Genomic DNA, 25,308 nt, shown 5'->3' with positions numbered 1-25,308 from the left:
AGGAACAACCGTTGTGGTCAACGAGCGTCGGCGATAGTTAAATTGACGGCGGATGATTAAAGTGGTTAGTGAGGAATCCGTAATTTGTTTGGCATACACATCTCTAATGTGAATGGTAATCAAAACTGAAAAGCCGTTGTTTAGTTCAGTTTCAAGAGATACATAAGAATATCATCGCACGGTGCAACAGTTGCTTGATTTCGCGGCTGCAGTTGACAACGGTCATTAGAGTAATGCAGGCGGATAGAATGAGGTCACTGCTAGGAGCAACGCCTAATATCTAGTGGATGCGGGTGGTGAAATCCCGTTTAGCTTTGTCAACTGCTTCATATCGCCACTTGTTTAATAGCCACTTACTAATAATCAAGATGAAGGATAGCAAATGGCTTTGAAATAATGATAGATATCAGAAGTGTACGTAAATTAACTGCTCAACTTGACACTGCTTTGATCTTCACTGATGAAGCCGCTCCTACTCAAAGGGGTTTATTAGGAGATTTTTGGAAGCCTGTGACGATCTTAAGGAAAATTAATCTCAATGGTTCCCAAATACAGTCGTCGGTTTTAAGTAGTCAAGTTTAGACTGTTTCTTCTTCGGAACATTGGAAGGCTTTTGTCCACGGAAGGCACTTTTATGTTTTCATCAATAGATATATGATATTTTAAGAGTTATGGTAGTGTCACATTTCAGAACATACGGTTTTGAGTTGGTAAACATTACAATGCACCCACTTTCAATGAAAAAAAAAACAGCGCGATCAACGACTTACCGAATAAGGCATCTTACTGTAGTTAGTCGTTCCACAGGATGTTGATGCCAAACTAGGTTCCAAAGGGTATGACTTCGTGAAGTTTATTCCAACGTAAGTACATTTAGGCTGGAATTTAATATCTACGGCACCAGATTTGCAGCATGTATGAGATTGTTGGAGTACTGATCCCGTGCAGACAGTTTGTGGGCTTGAAACATACATTTTTGCATTCTCTGCCTTCGTTTTGTCCGCTGCTGGAATCAGGTCGCAGAGTGAGGAAATAGTTTGGAATCCATATGTTTCTTTGTGATTTCCACGTGGAAGACTTAATGATCCAGAGTCTCTGCCTTGAATAGCATGCTGACTTTTAGAACATAAAATAACGTTAACCGGGCTTAGATCTGAACAGGAATTAATTTGTTCATCAATCGGTAACAGTTTATCTTCAACCTCACATTCTTGGATGACTCCCATTTCCGAAGAACTGCTCAATCGGTCCTTTCGTTGTACAGTAACTGGGGAATGTATTTCATTGGAATTAATTTGTTCATCACTGACCAACCATTTGGAAGTCTCTGTATGGCCCGTGGTAGCTAAATGTCTGTTCGTAGACTTCGTGGTAGAGTGACGTCTGCGATGTTTCGAATGAGCCCAAAGGATAGCTGCAATCAGTGCGCACACCAGAGTTACAGCAAAAATGGCCAACAACATAGATATAACCAAGTTGCTTAAGTTAATATCCGAACCACTTTTCACTTGTTTCATAAGACCAGTAGAGTTTGCTGGGCTGATTAATCCTCCATAGTAACTTCTGTTTGCGGTATGCTTCTGTCCGCTAACAAAGTAATCATGTGAGTCTTGCGACTCTAAATTGGCAGCATCTGATGGCCATTGTGCTATGGACAAGTTTGGTTCCACGGGCTCCCTAACTTTCAAGAAAAATTGGGCATTGCTTGTTAAAGTTGGCTCGCCGTGGTCCGAAAGCTGGATACAAAATAAGTAGGTGCCTGGGGAAGGAATCCACTGATTGTTGTAGAGGGCACCATCTCTATTTGGACTATCATGGGATGCTTGCAACCGAAAGCGTATGATTCCTGTGTTTTTCTCGATATGAAAAAACTTAGATGCATTGCACTTTCCCAACATGGTGTAGGCGATTCGTGCATTTTCTCCATTATCAGCATCATCTGCCTGAATCTGCTGGACAACTGGAGTCGTTACGTAATTGGAAAGTGCGGAAAACCCCCCGAAACGTCTTTGTAAATGTACCTTTGAGAGAGGAGTAACCTCTGACACCACGTGCGAGTCATTAATCTTATAAAGAGTTGCCTTATCCAGACGACTTAGACGAATCGGTTGATAGATGACAACCGATCCGCTTTCTGGGTGACGTATAACTGGTTTGTGATCGTTTATATCAATCACGTCAACAGTAATGGTTGCTGTAGCAGAAAGGCGCACGGGATGCCCATTATCTACAGCTAGTATGTACAGTAGGAACTGGGAGGCTTCCTCCCGATCGATGGGTCGGGTAGTGACAATTTGATTTCCCGATGTTAGTTTAAAGTAGTCAGCAGCATATGCTCGTCTTTCTCCGTCTGGCTTGCTAAGAGCTGATGTGACATGGTGCTTTCTGTTCGGAAGTAGACCGCGTACCTCAACCTTTGCGTCATTACCATTATCTACGTCGACGAATTGTACAAAGCCGACCTTAGTTCCAATCGGAAGGTGTTCCACCACGGTGAAATGACTAGGACTGATCAGAACTGGTGGATTATCGTTGACGTTCAAAATGGTAATGTGTATCTGTGCACTGGCTGTTTTGCGTTCGTTGTCTGACCCGCGAGGATTATCCATGGCACGCACGCCAAAATCCATTTGATTAATCAGTTCATAATCGAGCCGCTTAATCAAAAATAGACTCCCTGTGTCCTTACTGATTCTAAAGTATTCCTTGAATGTTGAAGGGGAGCTGTTCGCTTGTGTTAATGAGTGTGTATCTTTGCCTCTCAATTCGTACAAACTATATGCAATTCTGGCATTTTCTCCGCTGTCTTCGTCCTCCGCGGTTACGGTTAGTATAATGGAATTTACAGGTTCCGCTTCGCTGATTGTTACATTAAACTGCCCTTCTGTATGTGGTGGCAGAAATCTGAATTTGGGTGCATTGTCATTTTCATCTCTGATGGCGACAGTCAAATTGAAGCGTCGTACCTGTCTCGGCTCTGCACTGTCCACGCATGTTATAGTGTAACTTAATCGCGACTGTACCTCATAGTCAAGTGTCGTCCGAGTGAACAAATTCATGATTGTACCATCTTCAGATTTCTCGAACCGCAAAGGCGACATACGCTGATTTGCCTCTGGTTCACAAAAAACAGCTGATCTGGAAACCTCATCGAAATCACGCACCATCAGGCGCAGGGCCAGCTGGTTAGGTTCACTATTTTCAATGATAGTACGATTGTGCTGGACTATCAGTTGAGGTGGATTGTCATTCACATCGTGCACGCGAATAGTCAATAGCATTGAAGATGACAATGGGGGATCACCGGCATCATGCGCCGTCAATCGTAGCTCCACATTTCTCTGTTCATATTGTTCATAGTCAAACATCTGGCGCAAATGTAGTTCACCTGTTGCAGGATGCAAACTGAAATGTTTCAAAATAGAATTGGGCACACTGACATAACCTGGTCCCATGCTGTATCGAATCAAGGCATTATCTTCAGAATCGGCATCTGTTGCGTGGACTACGTAAATGGGATCTTCATATAACGTATTCTCAGCTATGTTTATTGAATCACTCTCTTTGTCGAAAAGTGGAACATTGTCATTCAAATCCGTTATGTGAATGAGTAACAAAAGCTGTCCCGTGCGTGGTGGTTGACCACCATCCATGGCCTCCACGGTTAATTTGAATATTCGATCCGCTGCTCGATCATAATCCAAAACTGCTTCAGGTCGTACGCCAATACTAAGCTGACCGGAAGAGAGATTGCTAATTAGCTGAAATGTTGTTTTTGCTGCATAAGTACCAGCTAATCGATAGCCTACTAGTCCATTTGGATCGGAGTCAGCATCATGAGCACGGGGCAATGGATGTAATGATCTGGAAGTCTTTGAACCAACTGAACTTTTTTGAAATATTAGACTATTATCTTCCGGCATCCACAAGGCGAATGTCTGTTGCGCGAATGTGGGTGGATTGTCGTTAGAATCATGTAGTTGTAAGTTTACACCAACAGTGACTGTATCCAGTCTTGGGTGGACAAACAAAACAGTGAGTGTAAGGTTACATACCATAAGGCGGCAGCATTGTAGTGGTCCACAAATCTGGTCGGGATCGTCTCTGTCAATGGGAATTAATGTGTACAGATCACCAGAATCTGACACCCGCAAAAGCCGTGGAGCAATACCAAGTGCGTCGATAATGGTTGTACTCACAGACAAGTCCAGGTTGCCACCCAAAGGAAAACTGGGAAGCTGGGTGGGAATGTTTCCGATAAAATGATTAGCCGGTAGCTCGTCTGGCAAGACAAAGTTCACCCGAAACTCGTCCGAGTTGGATTTGGTAGATCGTGTAGACTTGGGAGCTCGTGTCCATTGAGCATGACCCATGTTTGCCTTGAATAACAAAATCAAGATGAGAATGAACATAAAATGTGGTTGGAGGCTAATGAATATCACAACACTCCTGAGTCTTGACATAATTCAGTTCGTTTTTGAGTATTCTTTCTTTCCTGATTCCTGGACAAGTCGTGATCCGTGATCCATTCCAATGAGAATATGGGTTCTCAAAAACCACGAAGAGATATTCATGTTCAAGGTACTGCACAGAATCCAGTTGTGGCTGTAACGAGGAAAGGTAGAGAGAGTTTAAATGGTTCATACTGAGGCTCATTTAGTTATCAGCTTTGGCCTAATATCGAGAATAAGCTTAAATCTCACATGATTTTCAACGGATTTTGTAGAGACCCTACTATCGAAGTGACCGCAAAGGGCGGTAAATAATCATGCAATTACATTACGTTCAAATTACTAAAGACAGCAACAATGGGCTGTTTGTTTCACGGGGATGAACTTGCCGGGACAACCTTAATTTTACTTAATACAGGAGTGCGTGAACTGTTTTAAAAGTTGTCTCGTGATGGTAAGGGACCGAGAACAGACATACTGAGAATAATGTGCTCTAAGTATGATTTGCTTCTGAGAGGATTTCTCTGCAAGGTGGCTGCCAGTTTGACTTGACATTTGAAGACCCCAGGGATCAGTTGGTTGTATCTGAAAAATCTACCATAATTACTTACTTTTTAAACTGTTCAGAGTGTCAAACCGCAATTTCTTTACGACCAGTTGTGCAGCGGGATCAAGACAGTTTTTTATAGTTTGTATTAACCCGAGGAACGTAACAGTAAAGCTTATACTGCTGTATGAATCTCATGCTAATAGTTCCTCATTCATTCCCACCTCTCTGATTGATCGTTCTGTCGACTTCTTCTCGGCCAAGTTTAGTAAAACATTAAGTTTTTCAGTTTTCAGGGCAATCCATTGAACACATGGTATGCGCAGTTCGATGAACCTAGACCGTTTGCAGATTTTCGCCTCATTCAGTGTTCGGCATTGTGTGGACTCTGCCTTTAGCCCCGAAGAAATCGTCTGACACTTTAAACAATATGAGCATTAGGCTAAAATCAGACCAAATTGATCATGTCTGGAAGTTTCGGTGACAAATTAGTAGAAGTTATGCATTCTTCTCAACTGAGAGGTTTCTTGTGTGGAACTTTTTTCTGAAAGAAGTTTGATACTAAAACACCCAAACCAAAGAAAAAGGCCTATTTTCAAGACACTACTTCCAGGGTAGGTTAACATTTGTTCATTTCAGATAATCGTCCTGCACAATCATCATTGACGGGCTGAGTTGGTGAGTTGAATAGAATCAAATGAATCGTTGCATACGGTAGTACCATTCCCAATTTGTCGTTTACATTGTTCAGTAAAGTCAGCTCCTACCTATTGAGGACAGGTGTTGTCAGTATTTTCGAACCACGCCGGCTAGTTCCCGCTAGAGAGAAATGTCGCAAATGGTTCACGTAGACCGCAGGACAGCCAGTAGAGGCAGTTCCGAGAAAAACCTTAGACTGACACTTGGAACATAGATTAAATGGTGAATAGCCACGCCTCCCCACTTTCCTCCGTGTAACCCAATTTTGTAATTCTGTTTCTACTTCCACACTATAGATGTCGATAGGTTTCAGGCTGTCGATACAAGTTATTGGGCTACTGGTAAATAGCTGGTTCCAGCAGGGTGATCGTCAACTTTCATGAGTCATCTGACAGCCAGGTAAAAATGCTTAGTTTTCGACAGCGAACTGTAATGTTGGTACTCCCAGAAGAAAGGTTGTGGACCAAAGTCTAACTCAAATGATCTTATGCTACCGATCAATGTGTTACTGGGTTAAGGGGGAAAGTGCGGGCGATTTATAGACTAATGAATGTGTGCGGCATATGCACATACATCTCTATGTCTGTGCAAGGTAAAGTGATTGAAAGAATGAAGGTCACTGTGCTGGGTTTTGTGGATATGAAACCATTGGAATGTCGGTTAAGAATCAGAGTGACCGAAGATGACGAGTAGAGATTTACCGAGGTTTTGTTATTGCAATGACTGACTTATAGTATAAACTCCGTTAGAAACGGCCATGCGGAAGAAGAGTGATGCAACCAACGCTCTACGATTAGTTAAATGCTGAATAAAGCCAGTTTTGAAATTACGAACTGACGCAGTGGTTAGAGTGCGAATTTACCGACCGGAAGGTCTGTGGTTCAAACCCGACCTCTGCCCCTCGACTTCGTCTGTCTGGGCTTGGACAACCTGGCAGTATCCCAGCCCTCGTGCCTCCTTCGTGTGGTATGGCGGCTAGGCACCGAAAGGGTGCTACAGCTGAACGAAGCATTTCTTATGTAATTGATGCTTTCGGGTCTAAATATTCCTAGTTTTCGACGTTGTGAGGGCCTCAATTTAGCTATCTCAGCTGCTGGGAAGGCTAGCCAGTGGCCAGCTTACGGTTGTTTAAGTTTCACACAGTATTATGACGTTATTTATCTATCACAATGTGAAGTGGTATTTTATTTTGAGCGATTAGATAATCTTACATCTCTGGACTATTACAAATCCGTTTTCGGCCTGACAAGTCTATTCTTTTGTGGCTTGCGTAGATGTTAACGAGAAGCTCGGCTGCACGTATCGTTCATGCTATTCTTCGATTTGACTGAGATGAGATACTTTCTCGATCTTGCGTTGTGTTTGATTTACACCGTGTTGCAAAATCAGGAGATTTGCTTGAAAAAGAGCAAAGTACTTTGCACTTGTGGAAATCCAGGGTCTTACTGTGTTATTTTATCCTTCGCCACACTTTTGACACTTCTGCTTAAACTCCCATGGAATCACGCACAATCGATTTCATTCTCCAGGGAATACGTCATTGAAAAAAGATAATCAAGGGATAGTCACAGGTCCACAACTTTGTATTCTACAACAAAATACCGCCCTTGTAAATGCTGTCAAAATAGGCATTTCTGCAAACCTGCGGAAACCGCGGTGTGCGATTTTATGACAGAGCGGCATTACCAAATGCGAAAACCCTGTCAAAGCGCTTTTGATTGCCTTGACGCGTGGCGGCTGGCTGTTGTTTCCGCCCAATTGCCACACAGCGATTTATTTCACTGAACTGAGTGTAATAACTACTAATTTAAGGCTGGTGAGCCAGATATCAAACCAATACTGGATTCAAAATAAAGTAGATCAGACCAATAACTATGAATTTTCGTGTGTTTATACTGCAGAACTTGACACAAATCACTTTTACGCATGGCATGTCTGCACGCCCAATTTTACCTGCTGATTTGCAGGCGACCGACTGGAAACGTCATAATTTGCTAGCTATTGGTATGTCAAATTTGAGTACGTTTAAAATTGGCTTTTTATTTGTGGTCAGTTAGACCAAAAGTAGAAACTAAGCAGTTGGCCTTATAGGGCGTTACTAATTCTGTTTTTCTTTTAAGGTTATAAGAACTGTTAATAAGGGACTTTGTTTTGAAGCTATTTGTTATAAAGTCAACTCTCGACCGGACTGACAAAGGACCAGCTTGAGGACGAAACCTCTTTTGGGAAAAGATGCTTGAATCGCAAATCAAAAGGTCTTCTTCAGAAATCCACCAAAGCGATCATTGAAGAACAGGTGTATTTACAACACCTAAAGGACCAAAACTATCTGTAAGAATATGTGTATGAATATTAGAAGATAGTCTACCACTCAAGTCTATCCTTAATGAAAAGGATAAATGTTCGCATCCACATCATTCCCTTTTGTACAATCATCTTGCTATTCTGAAGTAATTATTCTGGTTAGTCCTCACTAAAGGGAGAAAGTACTGGACTCTTGTTTCGTTCTTATTAGATCTAAATAGCAGTTCATACAGCCAAGTCGGGGTTTGAACTTCGGACATGTGACATGTGATGCCAGCATGTTACCTCTCCTTCACCTGCGTAAGTTGGATGCTTGGAACCCCTTGACAATTTTTGATTCAGTTGTGGCTGGTTGCGGGATATGTAGTGTTACTAGGTCGTCCTTTGAGGGGTCAGGTTGCCAATCGAACTGCTCAAGAGTGAACGCTTTCGCCTGTTCAGACGTGAACATTCAGATGCTTCCGACGTGCGCTGGTGGTGTTGTGGTAACATGCTCGCATCAAATGTCACATGTCTGGAGTCCAAACCCCTGCATGGCCATTGGATATGGACTGCTGATGAGCGTGGTGATCGTAACACATCGCTTATAATTGTGCCGAGTATGTTTCACACAAATTCCCAGCAGTTTTCTGCAACAAGAGTCATGTGAAGCATGAACTAATCTCCGAAAATCCGCTTTTATCGACATCAGAATGTTTTTGCTACCAATGAAAGACTACGGAATAGGAACTTGGTAGTATTTTGTTGTACCAAATCTTTTGTCTGATATCTTGTGATATCAATAAAAATAAACATTATTTGAAAGGATACGTCAGGATACGTCAGGTGGGACGATTAAACTAGCTTAATCAAAACAGACTTGTTTCCATGGGTGCTGGCTTTCCTTATTGAAGCAAATGTGAAAAGCTGTAGGAGGAGATTTTATTGTGTTGGATGTCCACACTGTCACCTTGAGATCGAAGTAACCCAACACTGTCTAACTTGTTCCATTCTAAAAAGTTCATTAAGATATATGACATCCAGTACGAGTTAATGGCTTAGTAGTGAACTTGGAGAAAGTACTTCCATTTAAAAGGGTGAGGTGGCGGGAGGAGGAAAATGTGTTAGAAATCTGATAGTAGCATTCAATTAAACCACAAGCGAAATGGACTTAGGCTATTTATGGTTTGTGTACACACAGGTCAGAATAGTCCCAGAGGACACCCACCACACAGTTCACGACAACCAGTAATTAAATTTACGCAAATTATTGTAAAGCTTGGTAAGAAACCCAAATGAAGGACAAATAACATCATATTTTCTATTATTAAAGCTTGACTACGATTCTTAGTGAAATTATCGAAGAACCGTCTCACAACTCTCTCATAGATACTGCTTTAATAGTGGAGATCTTCGTAAAAATAAGATGTAAAGACATTTGACTTCATTAATTTTAATCGTTTGTTTTATTTCGAGATTTCAGGTGTACCAAAGAGCACCCTTATCTGTAATCCTCAACTGTGAAAATTTTCTGAGTCAGCGGAACAAAAACTAGCACGTACCCAACTGGGAGGTAAACAGGTCTTAGCTGGGCGCTATTATCTCTTTGCTTGAACAAAGTGTTTTTACGCAATATTCTTTGCATAATCAATAAAAATCTGGAAGCAACTGTTGTTTTAGGGGAATAGCTGAAACACCAGGCAAATTTTTGTGTATACTTCTTCACTTTTCACGGAAGTACAAACTTTTTGGCTTTCGCGCACACCATGTTTCATCGAACGAATCACACTTATGATGAGAGTCGAATGAGTGGAATGAACAGTCCTTCATTTTTAACTTAAACTCTACTAGCATTGAACACCACGAACGTAGACAGAAAGTTCATTAACGCGTTGCTCGGGATCCAAAAGTAGTATAACCAAGCGGGAGTGCTCGTGATGTATTTCATGGAAATAATGTAGAAAACAAATGAGGATGAGGAAAACGTTAAAACAACGCGGTGCTTTTGTAGTCTTTTGCGGTTTGCGTTGTCGTTGTCACAACATTTCAAGCCGCAACACTGAAAAATCTCAATGAAACTGTCCAGTATATTTAGGAACTGGTCGAGTGTGGAAAATACTAATCTTCGCTATATATCCAGATCGATAGACAGCCTTTCAATCCCGCATTTTGCTGTTTGATGCCAAGCGACAGAAACTCCATCGGATGAAAGCGCATCCCAAGACTGTGTGCTGAAACAGAACGTGCCCGGTATCATGTTTGTTGTGGGTGTGGTCACACGACTTAGGACAACTGATGCAAAGTTTGAGTGCTCCAGAATTTAATATTCTCCCTTAATTAGAAGACCATAAATGAATTCCCGTCTGACGCAGAAGAGAAAACGTATGAGCAAACTCTTGAAGAAAACATGTCAGCAAATACTGTTTGCCATTAAAAAGCAATGGTGAAACTGTGAATCGATTTGTTTGAAAGCGTTTGAAATTGGACCTTTAAACGTTGTACTTCAAGAATTCAGACAAAATATTATGCAATGTAACAAACCTCTTTATCACAAATGGTCCTTCGTCACAATTACACGTATATTCGTCAGTCTGCTCGTGAACACATAGTGTTGACTACAAAACAGTGTTCTGAAAAGATGGCAAATTGCATGAAGAACAAGCACGTCATCAGGAAAGTGACTTTGTAACCGTAAACGCGTATTGTGCATTCAAGCCGATAGATAAATGCGGTTCATGGGGTTCCAAGCTGGAGGTGATCACCTTAAGATGGTAATTGCACTGTTTTTCCACTATTTGACAGTGGGTTTACAGCAGTCTACTAGAATTGTCCAGCGTAGACTAGTTCTACCATTCGATAATCGTTTGGCTGTTCACACACCAAGAGAGCAATCCGTTGTGTTTTGAGAACATAGACTGAATATTTTTAAAGATGGCTTGTGGGCAGTAAAAAAATGCTCGTGACACGAAGAATACTCATGGCACTTGGTTAAACAGTTATAATCCATTGGAATAACTATTAACCCGTATTTAATCCTGACCATAGGACAGCAGCAGCAAATTTTAAAGGACGATTGACCAAACGCCTCCTGCTCTTGCAGAATGAAGCTGGTACATCTCTGACCATCATATCAAACCGGAATGATACGGCTCGGAAAATCGAATCCTCGTTTTATTGATTAACACTAGTCAAAAACGTTTTCCAGCTTTGATAGCAACTGTAAGGGCAAACAAATGTCGATAGAAAACATCATTTTCTTATGCACTGCATGTCCTAGATGAAGAACATCGGGAGTGGGAAGAATATGGTAAAACGTTTTGCTGGTTGTTACTAATTTGGACCAACGAGAACCAGTATGTGCATCCCATGTTCTTCAAAAATATTTGGAAAGGATAGCGTAGTTGGAAAACTATCTGTTGAGAGGTATATTCGGTATTTACGGCTGTGGACGATCGGCCTCTGTAAATAAGTCTTACGAAGAGGTTGAATGATATTAAATTCGAAAGTCAGGGATTAGTCGTTCTAAACCCCTCAGACGAACCTTAACTAGTGTGAAACCACGGTTTACGTGAAATTCAGCAATGTTCCAAGTATTTGCGGAGCAACGATTTACAAATATAGGGTTTGGAAACTCACAAATAATCTTACGTCCCTTAGGGGATTTTCCCTGTAGTTATCAACGCTGAACGAGAATTGAAGAAATTTCTGTGATATCAGTGTGCAAAAAGAGCATATTTTGCACAAAGCGTGCAGTTAAATAATCTTGAATGTCATATGAGTCTCTAACAACGCATCAGCCTCTACAAAATGTAAAACACTATTGAGTTACAAAGTACTCAAGGAAATTCGAACGTTGTGGGCAGTTTGAGTATAGGCATATAATTCTACTAGTCAAATGTTTGCCTCTACTTTGTGACATCCCTTCAGGGACTGAGAACGAGTGCTGGTAATAAGACATTTGTTTTTTTGTCCCTTCAAAAGACTTAAGGACTTAAATTAAGGACTTATCTGCCTTCTGGTTCGACACAGACAGCGTGAGCATGAACTTTCAGGGTAGTAAACTATTATCGGCTGGTTAAGTGTAACTACAGACTCAGTCATCTCGAAAATTATTTTGCTGGCTAAGCTGTTTTCTACAGACCCGACATAACCTTGTCGCTGATATCTAATTGAATTACCACCTGACAAATGCGGCTGCTGTTTAGTTATGGGCGGCTTGTCAATCTTCTGCCTCACCATGATTCTCCCGATTTGCGACTACCGGACTAATGTATTTCGGTTCGAAATCAACGACGTCCAGTTACAGAAGGTTTGCTGCTGCTGTTAACCAACAGAAACGCTTTTCACGTGATTTTCTATCAGTAAATCTAAATGGATTTTACTTTTTTGGTTTGAAATTTTGAATTCTGCCGAAACGTACAGATATGAAGGTATCGCGCTAAGTGATTTTCTCCTGACCCGCCGAAATGTGGCCTTTGGGTCTTATTTAGAAGAGACAAATGTGTGACTTGATTACAGTAGTATACAAATACACAACTGTATATCCTATACCATGTGTGAATAGACAAAAAAAACAGCCAGCTAACGCTAGAACAAACACGTTTTAGTGTCAGAAAATTCGAAATAGATATGCTGATGTGTTCATCTAGTCAACCAAATTAATCGTTGCAACTGGCAATATTCTTTGCATGTATTGATAAAAAATTGTGGACACAAATTTACTGTATGCGATAGAAGCTTGTATCCACGTTGGTGTCAAATTGTCAAATTTAGTGGCAAATCGATTTTTTTCAGTTTAGTGTTGCTACAGAAAAATTGACCGATGTTTACCCCAATTGGGCTGCAGAATTGACGTTATTTTCGTCCACCTTCATCAAAGCAAATCTGATTAAAATTGACTGACAGTTTGTTAGTCGATATGTGCGGCATATTCAGTGATACATCCGGCAAACAATAAGGAGAGCGAAGTGTACTGAGACAGCTACGATTGGTTGGCATGTATTTTACCCGTTACTGCAGGATCGATTGCAAACCATTCACATCACACTAAATGACTACTCATTCTGATGAACTTGCTGAACTCCACAAATGTCAACGGATATTTCACACGAGGTCATGTGCAAAACGTCTGGGATATTCAGCTTCATGCATGCTTCATACATTTTTTGAGCCGTTTGGAGTCTGTCCAGAAGCGCAAAGCCAAAACGAAATGGTGGTTCTTTTTCTAAAAGTTCCACTCTTACTTAGATAATGTTACCGAGCATAGCTGTCGGAGTGGTTGGCTTTTCGTGACCGCTTAACATAATCATTTGACTGAGGAGCTTACTACCGCGTCATTGCTGTAGTGTGTAGGAAATGTGGTAATGCCGATTGTGTTTAAACTAAAGGATCCAAGATATCTCTGTAATGAAAATCGGATATACCAATCTCTTCCAAAGCGCTGTGATTTTATAATAGAATATTCTTATCTCACTTTCATGTCTTTGGGTTGGATTGCATGGAGTGCCTGTTTGAGAAAATGTATGCTTGAATGGCAGATAACTAAGCCGTTACAATACACATTTGTAGGCAATGAGGTGATAATTAACCGCCATGGTGAAACGTTACGGACGCCAAAACACTGTAAGACTATGAAATGTATCGTCTTCAAGTTCTTTTAAGCTTGGATCCTCAAAATGTAACCTTTTCACTTACTTCTTATCTCTCATTTGTTAGTTTTGTCGCGCTAGCTGTGCATATTACAAGTTGTGGGGCCATCTTCATGCTGAAGATGAAGCATTACCACTAGAAATACAGGAAGTTAAAATGCATGTCATTCTTGTACCATTTGTTGTGTATCAGAATCAAACTTAACTGTCGATGTTTGGAACGATTTTCGTAGACCGGTGGACAGGTGACCGGTCTCGAGTAAAGACCAGAGGGTCACGTCAGTGGTTTATTCAAACTCATCTGGGGAAATTAAATAAGGATCAACATGTGGAGTTCGGCCTGGATAGCTGAGCGGGAAAGCGGGAAGTTGACGGTTGAATTACGGGTCTATTATTCTATGTCCGTGATTGCAAACACGCAATGGTCTGCTTGTCTACTCACCAATACCGTTATCTTAATGCCAAAATGCCAAAACCAACTAGGGGCCAAAATAAGGGGTAATATTCTCGCAAGGAGACAATCATATCGGTGAAGTGAATTATTACGCCACAAACGAAAGCGCCTGCAATGTTCCTAAGAGCTGTCAACCGATACTTCTAGTAAAAACCTTTCCTGAAGCTGATTTTATTTGAATCAGATCACCATACCTTGTTTGTGATCCATTTCAAGGTCATTTAGCTTCAGCAAACAGTGCGTTAACCATTCGTACAGTAGATAAAAAAGAAAAATCAGCCAAAATATTTCGAAAGCTGACAATCTTGTTGAAGACCTTTATAAGTACCTCATAGAGATTGACGTGCCTAATGATCTAACGTCCGAAGTCGTGCCTGCTTAAAAATGCATCTGCGTTGTTCGTTTGCCAATCTGTTCACATTGGTGCCGAAATAAGATATTCAGCAGGGTGCATGTCCTCTCCTGGACACGTTCGGAGAGCCTCCCAGTGGGAGTTCTGGACAACCAATTCCGGACGGGACTGGATTCTACTCGAATGGGCTCATCGGAATATAAGCTATCATCTGCCCATCTGCCAGTCATTCTAATTTCACCATGATCTTATCAAATTACCCACTTTAATTCCATTCGGGGCATTTTATTCTTCATTATGATGACTTTTTCCGACTGACAGGTTTCAGACGCGTTTCGTTTCAATGCTTAGTCTGCTGATCCTCGCGTCTACTAACAACACAAATGTTCCATTATGTTCGTTTTAAGTCGGGTATTCATCTTTTTTATTTCAACATTGGTATTCTTAAAATAACAAGTTGCACAATTATGTTCTGAAGTTCCGCGCACCGAAGGCCAGTATGCCAACCTAACGATTGCATGCTAGTTTATTCCTTAACTCCATCGAAAGTTAATTTTGGTTGCGTTGTTTTTATGGCGATCAGAAGGTCATCAAGAGCCATTTTATGGCACAAAAACGACAACCTTGTAGCATTCATCTCTACCTGGTTTCAGATGCGGAGAATTTGTGCTGTAGTCAGCAGGCTAGATGAAAAAACCTGTTGCGCCACTCCGGAGTTTCTGGTACCCACAGGGCTGTTATACTTGTAGCATACAATGATGAGGAAATCAAAATTTTTATTTCACTTCAGCAATGTCTAGCCTTAAAATTCATTCCGATACTTGAATACTGCTTAACCAAACCCTGTCGGAAAATGATGACTCGTCTATCGAAACTTTGGTTTAAGAGGAGATTTTCGGCGGGCTGCTTGAATACAACCTACGCATCATATGCAGCTTAGGTACGTCACTTAGTTGAATTACCTTTCCGTATGTTTCTCTTATCTGTTTACATGTACTCATGACCAAACCGTTCGTTGTTTGAACCGAACCCTGTTTGGATGAGTGCTTGAACCTTAGCTCCCACAATCTTTTTGGCTTGATAGCTGGGCGCAAAAAGCAGGTCACTGCTTACGACAACCTAACAAAGTTTATTTCAATTGAAAACCAAAAAAATTACGTCAACATGAAGACCTTTGCGATATTTTTCTACCAGCTAATTGTAAAAATTGCCATCGACGCCAGAATGTTGCGTCACCCTCTACTACACAAGTTCCTGAATTTGGATTTCCAAGAAAAATAAAAAAGTAAATGTGATAAATCTGTGCCAAAAAGCCGTGTATTATGCAGCTGATCCATGGTTATTGGGAATCATCCGTCTCACATCCATCTCACATTTTCATCGCAACCCGCGATATCTCGGCCAGAAGTTGATGACAACCGTTTGGTAACGAGTGATCAATCCTCGCGGGGTAGCTCACGCATAAATGGGGCATATGACAATTTTTGTCCAGTCACAGAATCCATATAAGGTAATCACGTTTCTCATTGAAAGGCCACCCTTCGGAAGGGAGGTTTATGCTTATGTTGATCATTCTTCCATCTGAACTACCTACGGTTTGTTCATAAAGTGAGAAGATTAAAACTTCAATCAAAATTTGGTCCCGTAAATCGAATTAAACTGCGCTGAGATGCCTAAAGACATTACACTAATTTTTCATTGCCAATATGAATTGTCAGCAAAACTAATAAACAGATAAAAATGCGATGTGAATCCCGTGACTGATGGCTGAAATATATCCTATACCTTTATATCCTATAGATGAGCTATATCTAAGGTCTACTCATGCAAGTAGTAAGACACTCGTGGCCCACTGGTTTATCATCCATGCGCTTGCCGGGATGCAGCGCGTTCGAAGGGTCTGTGGAGTTTTCCGAGCTGTGCGTTGCTGGTGCCTTTGACTAAATAGGAATATTCATACAGGAATTCTTGACCATTCGTCGTAGATTGATCACACCATGAGACGCCCCGATTCCAAAACAAGGAATGAAGTTTTATTGGTAAGCACGTAGACCAAACATTAACTGTCATTTATCGAATCTGATAAACAGAACAAACGAGTTAATCAGAAGAATAGGCTAAATGCTCTTTGTCATTGAAATAAATAGATGTTCTGACAGACGAGTTTGGTCTAACTAAGTGAAATAAACTTTACTGTGAGATACCATTTAAAAATGTGAAAGGTTTGCCGACAATGTATTGAGTCATTTAACACAGTCTGTCTGAGGCGTTTTGAAATTACCAAAAACGTCTACCGTTTTTGTTTTCGAAGTGGAAGAAATGCCTCCTCATAAAATGCTGCCTAATAAAAACGTAATATCAAATAATCCTTTTTAAGGGTCATCAAATAAACGTAATCTCAACATTTAAGTCATTTGCATTTTGTACTCGGACACGGGATAGCACACATGGTAGAGTTAAGTGATGATTCAGACTTTCAGTGAACAAACTCGGAGTACATCAAAAACCAATCAAGCGCATTCCTTTTCAGTTAAAGTTGTATTGTTTTTCAAACGGATAGTACACTCCATAAAGGTTTTGATCCTAATAAAAATAAGTCTGTTGCTGAGAAGATACTGTTGTTCAAGTGGTTGTTGGTTTGCCCACCAACTTCCAAGCACAGTGAACGGATCAGCCATCACCTGATTAATGACCAAATTTTGGGGAAATATATACATCGTAATTAATCAATTCATCGATTAAATAAAACAAAGGACTACCCACAAGGTTGCGGAAAACTCTTCAACGGCCCACGACCGGTTTCGCCCTTATTGGGGCTCATCAGGAAGGCGCAGTCCCGGAGTGTTCGTCAACCCTATGATCTACTTGAACCCAAATTGCACTGTTAAGGTGTGCAGCAAGTTGGTCCATATGAGACTTCCGGTAACAAAAATACAAGAGTGCACTTTGTATATAACTTGTACGCAGGATAGAAATAAAGAGAAAGCCTTTTTGTGGATTCAGTAACTTGGTAGAATTTGCCGAGGAATACCCATCAGTACTAGTCTTTTGAGGATGTTGAAGCAGAACCATAGGGTTAGGTAGCTGACAAAATTTCAACATGAGGGAGACGCGTAGCTCAAATCGCCCGGATATTCTTTCTCACAAAGTGTTTTGTCCTCCGTCAAGATAGGCAGATAACTGTTGACTACGGACCACATTTTCTTTTCAACCAGTGAGAAGTAGAACAAATGTGTGGATTATACTCAAAGTAAGAGATCTAAAGTAGCCTTGGGAGTGTATGATTTCCATAAAGACCGAGTTGAAAGAATGTATGCTATTACAGCAGTAAAGAGTCGGGTACTATCGCTTTCGTTCACAAAATTCCCCGTGTTGATATGGAAAAGTGTAGTGGTTCAGCACAAGGCATGTCATTTCGCCCCTTTGATTACTGCCTGGCGGCAACTGGTAAATTTGTGAAAGAGTATGCTAAGTAATGAAAAGTAATTTAGGATACTGATCGCTTGAAAACACCCTCATAGTGCAACAAAAGATATTTTTAAAAAAGTGTCATTATCTCTACCATACCAGATTCTTTTCGCCGTCGAAAAGGGTCGAAATGTTTGTCTCAACTAATTGGCAACTTACTAAGCCGAACGAAAACTTCAAAGAAAACTGGGTGAAAGCACTAAACTAGAGTAAAACAATGCGCTTGGTGCAACAGTTTACATATACCAATAAAATGAGCATCCTCTGTAAGCGTTTGTTAATAGTTGAGATGTCAGGTGGTATCGCATGGAGACAATATCGGATCGTTTAATTGGTAAGATCAGAGGGCCAGACTTCCATGTCGGGGAGTGAATGGATTTAGCGGGGTTTAGTTCCTCTGTCTAACTGGGCGAGATTAGTTTCGTGACCGCGAATCAGTGGGTTAACGGTCAGAATATATTTTGGCTGAAAGCATAAACATTCGAATGGTACACAAAGGTGTATTTCGATATGATGCCAGTAACTGGCGCTCATATTTGGTCGGCTAAGTTTTCATCTCCCCGACGGGCTGCATCTTTGACCCACCTTTTAGGAGGAAGTTTTAATCGGTTCATTAGAGCGCGTCTGTGTATGTGCACAGCTCTTTGCGATGCGTGTTCAAAGCAAATTGGTTAAATTCCAGACCATCGGTCGGTTGCATCCATGAGTTGTGTTTCACTTTCTAACTTTGCCTTAGTCGATGGAGTATGACATTTCCAACAGGTGCCTGTAGTATGTCAGCACAGAATAGAGGGGATTCAGATATCACCACGCAGACTAATTAGTTAGTTGGTACAGCCTCGATTGTGAAAAGTGCATTCCAGCCTCAATAAGTTGAACGGTCACGGTGGTCCATTAAAGCACTCGTTTATTAACCAAATTTTGGTAATATAGTCTTCAAGCTGACCCGACTTAAAGTATATTCCAATGGTAATCTAGGGGCCAATTTGAGTCCGTATCCAAGATATCCATGAAGCTCCTCCGAAAGCATTACCATAAAAGGACGTGTTATTTAATGCTGCTGAGGATTTATGGGGTCTTGTTTCCAAACCCGTATACATAATTTGGTTGTTCAGTATAAAGCTGTCAGTTTCTTTTGAAAACATTTGTTTGTTTGGCAGAAAGGACAACCCGAATAGAATGTCCCGGCCTCCAGTCTAACACGCAGTGTGAAAACGGCGAAAATGGAAGCTATCGTATTTTAAGCAAGAAATATCACCCGTAGCAGCAACTTTTATTATCGCGTCAATATTTCATAGAGATTACATTGATTGTTAATTTTCAAGTCCACTCTGCTTTCAAGGTTTGTAGTTTGCGGCATCCGCTTTAAGAACATTCGTCCGGATACCAACATACAGGTTATTCTCAGTTAATTATGAACTCCTGAACTACTCACATCCCGGTTTTAGTTCCCTTTAAAACCTTTAAGAATAATACCAACGCTGTTAAAGTAACAAAAGCGCAGTAAATATATCACGGAATCATAAAACAATTGCAGTGACCATTGTGTTAAACGATGGGCAAAAAATCCGTCAGAAATTGCCTGAAAAAAACGTACAACTTGATGAGATTTTGATAGGCATGAGAAGTATTTTTATCTTTGAGTACCTTTTTGTGTGTGAACCGAAATGAAACCACAGCAGGAAAAAAGCCTGAATACTTTCCACTAAGGATTGCACATTTTCGTTGACGTTTATTTCTTTTTGGAAATGATATGCGGAATAATATGCCGGAAAATATAGTAGTTTTTTGCCTCGTAACAGGTCCTTCTCATTGGCCTGTATCCTGTGCTAGTACTGTGTCGGTTTAATTTCCTGCCATTCGAACTTTGTTCATCGACAAGAAACCGCTAAGAGTACCCTTTTTGGAAAAGCAGTGGGAGCGATTCACCGGATAAGGCTTTGTAGGGTGCTTGAATTTTGAATCATGTCGGGTAACCACCTCTCCTAAGCAGCCGATTCCATAATTTATTAAAATACGCGAGTTAAAAATATCACGAAAGCTTTTATTTTGATTGGGCTTTCTCGTCGTTGTGGTGGGCTTTTGCTGAAGCTAAAAGGAGCTTTTTGAAATTTCCGATAGAGACAATTAGGCGTTAGTCTTCAGTACAACGTTCGGGAGATAGCGTGCTAACAACTTGTTGCTGCAAACATGCAACTTTGGTTATCTGCCCAAATGGCGGATCACATGAAACAGTTTATCCGGGATGCCTTATCAGCTGCGCATTGTGGTATAATAATAAATTATGAAGATAACGATCACTCGCCACCTAAAAAACAACCACGAGACACCAAGTTGGTTCGACGTAGTTTTGGTTCACACTGATTTTCGTTTACTCGGGTAAAGTGGGCAGATTACTCCTGAAAAGCACATCACTTACATACACAAACTAATTATTCTGTAAAAAAAACAAGTAGTATAATTTTGAGTTGATAAAAAGTAAAGCACTTCAGTATCTGAATAAAAGCAGCGGTATTTACAAATTTAGATGCAGAACATTACAAAACCTAGCTTAGGTGCACAAACCTGTAAGTGTTGTATGCTCGACAACATTTAAAGAAATACCATTCCCACATACTCGGTACCTACTTGTTCAAAGAAACACTGCTTGTATGCGGTACACCGGCTCATCAAACGTCAAATATTGAAGGTTTTGTTTAGACATTTGACATGCGAGATTTGGAAGTTTTTCCTCGAAGCTAAATGTCAGATCGATTCGGCCCATATGATCTGGACAAATAATAGCCTTCCATTAAAAAATTCCCCAAAAGGCCAAACTCAACCACGTTTGCAGATCAGACTGAGTTTTGTCTATTTTTCAGAGGAGGGATAGTTTGAATGAACCCAATAAGGTGTGCTATATTCGCCCGTTATAAACGGAAACTGTGAATTGCACCGTAAACGTAAGCTAACGAATATGTTTTCCCATCTCTGGGATACTGTGTGGGCATCAAAGGTATGAAACATCGTACAAACTAAACGGTCTACTAGATAGACAGGCTGAAAATAAGTACTAAACGATTCCTGAATCAGCAGGGGAGTTGCAGAAATTATCGGTCTGTGAAAAACGGAAAGTTGTGACCTGACTTTGTTACGGTTACAGCGCAAACGCACAGTAACTTGCCTGGTTTCTTTGAGGAACTCAAGTGAATGCAGTCTAGATCTCTGGTGAATAAGGCTTCTGGGAATACAATTTTTAAACCGTTTTGGTGATGCTTAGTTGTCACTTAAGGTGGCATCGTCTTAATAAACTCCAAACGAGGTAACGAACGAAATCAATTTGCAGACAACTAGGGAGCCTATGCAATTTACAGGAATATCTTGTTTAATAGGTATAACATTGTAGGGTCACGCTAAAGCAACTGGTTGATGTAGCCACTTTTTTCCGATCTGTTCATTAGTAAGCACCAAAATGCATGTTTATGGACAATGTTCAGCCCAAAGAATAAAAAATGTTTTCCATATAATATAGCTCCACATTTTGTAGTTGCGTTGTTCCATTTTCTCAAAGTCGCATTACGAATCTGGGGCTTTTTGACCCTTAACAGAAAGTCGGGCCTTTTCTACGTCGAAAAAGCTCACAGACGGCTCTCCGAGTATCCTGTCTTGCAGCGGCTGGCTGAGCAGCCAGCCGTGGATCCTAGGATTGACAGAGAATCATTTGGACTGATCCTTTCCTTTGATCTTTCCACCTTTTGCAGCTTAGATAATCTGAGTCGTTTACATATCTGGTTCCAAGAAGCTGGTTGGTGTGTGCGTCGAATATAAAGAACTACAAACTAGAATAATGTACGTAGCACAGATTCATAGTCGGCTTAGTTCAGGGGATGTGCTTTTTGCCGGTGTTTGATAGAGCACACGTTCACTTGGTTCCGTTAAATTACGGAGGAGGTTAGCAACCGCTTACACCCAACATCCGGTAGTTCCCTTCAAACCAACCACCTTGTTTTGGTAGTGCGCATACCATGCAACTGTGCCCCATTCGTTTTCGGATGGCTTCATGTGCGTAGGTTTCTGGAAAAATAGTAGCCAGATTGATGAAGTAGCGGAAATTGCGGCATTGTTATCATTGAACATATTTTTTCCCACCTGATGTTCAGAGGAATATGAGTGAAGTGATCCCTACGTGCCGCGGGAATTGACCGTGATTTAACCGTGCCGTTCAACCCCAAACTATTTGTTCAACACAGAAAGGAGCCGAATCTTAACTTTTTTCATGGCATTTTTGTCTAGCTTGCGTTGTGTTTCGTTCTCTTTTGATGCTTGAATGGTGAATCCATTTAAATTGGTCATATAGATGCCAAGTCTTTTCTAGTCTGTTACGTTTTGTTATTTATAATATAGAGGGACCAGGCGCACATTTGGTGTCCTTCCGTCGAATAGTTATTCGCGCCTATTCGTTTTTGCTTTGAAACGTAATGTATGCACAGATAACGTGTTGGGTTTCATAACATAACCAGTGTGGAGGAAATAGGGTAAAAACAAATTGATCTCAGAGCATTTTGCGCAGGTCCGTTATGATCTCATTCAGGTAGAACGCATTGGATGGATTCCTCGCGTTTTGCCCATTCTGGCAAGTAAGGCTTTTGAACCGGATGGGGTATATAGTTGTTTAGGGCCTTGGCTAGGAAGGTGAGTTGCAATGATCCTCAGAAGCAAAACTTAGAAATTAGGGTCTCCTCTGAACGCAAGCAAAAATAGGTAAGATGTACAGTTTTATGTGACTAAAAATACCCGAAATGATCAACCTCAACACTGGCCTGAGACAGAATTAGTCAACATGAAGCATGAAGAGGGATCGCCCGGCATTAGATCCCGAGGTTTTGTTCTCATGGTGCAACTCTGCACTAAATTCCTATAAAAGCGAAGCCATTTATCCATATGTTTATAAATCACAATGGATAATATGTACAAGAGTTAAAAATCTTTTAATAACTTAGCGTGCTATTTCAGAGCTCATGGTATATATTAGCCAACCATCTCAGCATGTCACCTCTACTGAATATGAATTTACTTAGAAAAAGTCTGTGGGAAACTAAATTCTTTTAAAAACAAAGGTTCTGGTATTACTCTAGCTAACCCATCAAATAACCGTAATCCTGGAGCTTCTAAACTTCCTAAATTTAACAGCATATAATCGGCACGTTCTAGCATGATAGCAAGCTTGTCTCTGTTGGATGGTTTAAGTAAGAGGCTATAAGTTGTGAAGTTGCAGTGTCATACTGAGTTCCGACCTGATAGGTTTTTAAGTCTGCCCGCAGTTCTGCAATAATTATTGATTTCAGGCAACTCTGCTGTTTGCAGCGTTTTCTGGGAGTTAGTTCTCACTTTCAGTCTGATCACGTCGGGCCAACGAAGTAGCACGTTTTATTAATTGTCTGACAGCAACTGATGAAAAGAAGATTTCGTGTGTAGACACAAGAAACGGTCCATTCTTTAACGATGCCAAGTTGAGCATTGTATAACAAACGAAACGGCGTATAAACCACGTTGAAATTTGCAGGGGATTTTTCATTTGCCACAGTGGAATTTCGACAGATAACAGGGGACAGACTACTGGTTGCAATTAAATTTTACTCACTTAGGACGAAGGTTGTCTCGTATTCAATGTACCTCAAAGGTTTGCTCTCCAAGTATCCCAGTGTTTACGTACTTTACCGTTTGGCTGCTGATATTTTATTGCGAATTCCTTTGTCAAGCGTTTTGGTGCGATTGGAAAATACTAATTCTAACTATGCCCTGGTCAGTATCAGTGAAACGTTGCCGAATAACAAACTGAATCACCAAACAAAGTGATGCGGATTTGTTAAAGGTTAATGCACATACGATGAAGATCTGAAGTTCGCCGAAAGTTGCATTCAGTATGATGTACTGATAGTAACGTGTTGTAGCACATCACAGTAAAGGGCTTTTTAGGGGTTAATTAGCAAAGGTCTATTGAAATCTGCATCCATTTTGGTCTTATAAAGAAAGCTCTCTGTGTAGCACACGGCAAAGACCGCTATGATTTGAATGATAGTCTTTTTGTCAGGTATTCAATTCTTCCTACTTTTCTACGCGGCTCAACGCATCTACTACTTACGTGTTACTCTTCCGTCATACAGTGTGGTGGATGGTCAGATATTTTTGGCTGTGATCCACGAAGGAAAAGGGGGGAGTTTCAAAGACTCGCTCTCAACTTCTCAGTATTTGAACCAGATACATCCTGTTGGCAATCACATACCTTTGTCCGCCTCACAACTATCGACAAAATTTGCGTGCTTCTTACGCTTCTGGCGGACAAGCCCATCATTGTAATCTTTCGATGAAATGTCGTTCAATCAAGCACTTAATTAAGGTAAACGGTAGTTCATGTTTTGGTGAAGTTAACGCTGTTTTGATGTTTTGTACGTTTTAACGTGTATTCTAACGGTTATGATATTCGTCACTTTTACTGGATAGTCATAGAATACGCTGGAGTGACGATATGTTGACCTATGTGTTACCCTAAGATGGTGAACAGACTATATTATCTCCAGTCGTTTATACGAACCTCCTTACCATTATTTAAACCAAAATGACTTTTACAACATACTGATTTCCGGTTTTTACCTAGCTAGTCTACTTAGGTTGCAAACAGTGAGTGTCATTTTTCTGCAATTTCCACCTTGGCCCAAACGCACTCATGTATTTCCTAACAATCAAATTTTTTCAGACCGTGTCTCACAATGACGTAATACGAAATAGGCGCTGGTGTTTTTCCGGCACTTAGGGTTCGTTAATTGGGGCGTGAAATTCAACAATATACGTGAATCGGTTCAGAGGTGAACTATTTTAACCGGGCGATAGGTCGTTTCTAGTCCTGACCAAATTTAGCACGTATTTCGAAAACGACACCAATTAGTGGAGAAGTTTTAAAAAGCAAAGACTTAGTACTTTTTAAATCATGTGAAGAATTAAGAATTCCAAAGTCATCAAATTTAGAAACTTTCACATTAGTGCGAAGTACAATTTTTGTTGCAATCTATAACAAACACAATGTATCATCAACCTGGTTGTGAAGATTCTTAGTGAGTAAAACAAATGTGCAGATATTCTCAGCTAACGTGAAGTGATTAACCCTCAAGATAAAGCATCATTTGGATATCAGTGAGGTGACTAGCTTGTCCGGATAGATTGACAAGTGAATGATATTAACCGAAGAAATTTCTGACCTAGTCGCCTGATTTAAAATGTAGGTTTTCGAAAAATTTGACAATAATTTGTGAAAAAAGTATTGGCTCTAAACACCAGATTACAGAAAACCTTTATTCTTATCATGCAAGATGAATATAGTCGACCACGTGCCTTAAAACGTGAAATTTGTGGCCTTTCCGTGATCACAGCTT

General features: G+C 40.6%; 2 protein-coding genes across 2 annotated transcripts in view; both read right to left on the bottom strand.

Moving 5' to 3' along the window:
- Positions 1-758: 758 nt before the first annotated feature.
- T265_08410 (hypothetical protein) lies at positions 759-4,373 on the bottom strand (the record flags this gene model as incomplete). Its single annotated transcript, XM_009174206.1, has 1 exon — positions 759-4,373. One exon carries the CDS (start codon positions 4,371-4,373, stop codon positions 759-761), a length of 3,615 nt encoding a protein of 1,204 aa, XP_009172470.1.
- A 55-nt stretch (positions 4,374-4,428) lies between these two features.
- Positions 4,429-25,308, bottom strand: part of T265_08409 (hypothetical protein) — a gene marked incomplete at both ends in the record, with an annotated part of 59,352 nt that continues 38,472 nt past the window's right edge. The window contains one exon of the mRNA XM_009174205.1: positions 4,429-4,605. Within this exon, the coding sequence (XP_009172469.1) occupies positions 4,429-4,605 (177 nt within the window). The remainder of the gene's footprint in view (positions 4,606-25,308) is intronic.

This window comes from Opisthorchis viverrini (genome assembly GCF_000715545.1).
Source record: "Opisthorchis viverrini unplaced genomic scaffold opera_v5_221, whole genome shotgun sequence".
Lineage (NCBI taxonomy): Eukaryota > Metazoa > Platyhelminthes > Trematoda > Opisthorchiida > Opisthorchiidae > Opisthorchis > Opisthorchis viverrini.
Note: the sequence above shows the minus strand (reverse complement) of the source record. Positions and strands in the feature narration are given on the sequence as shown.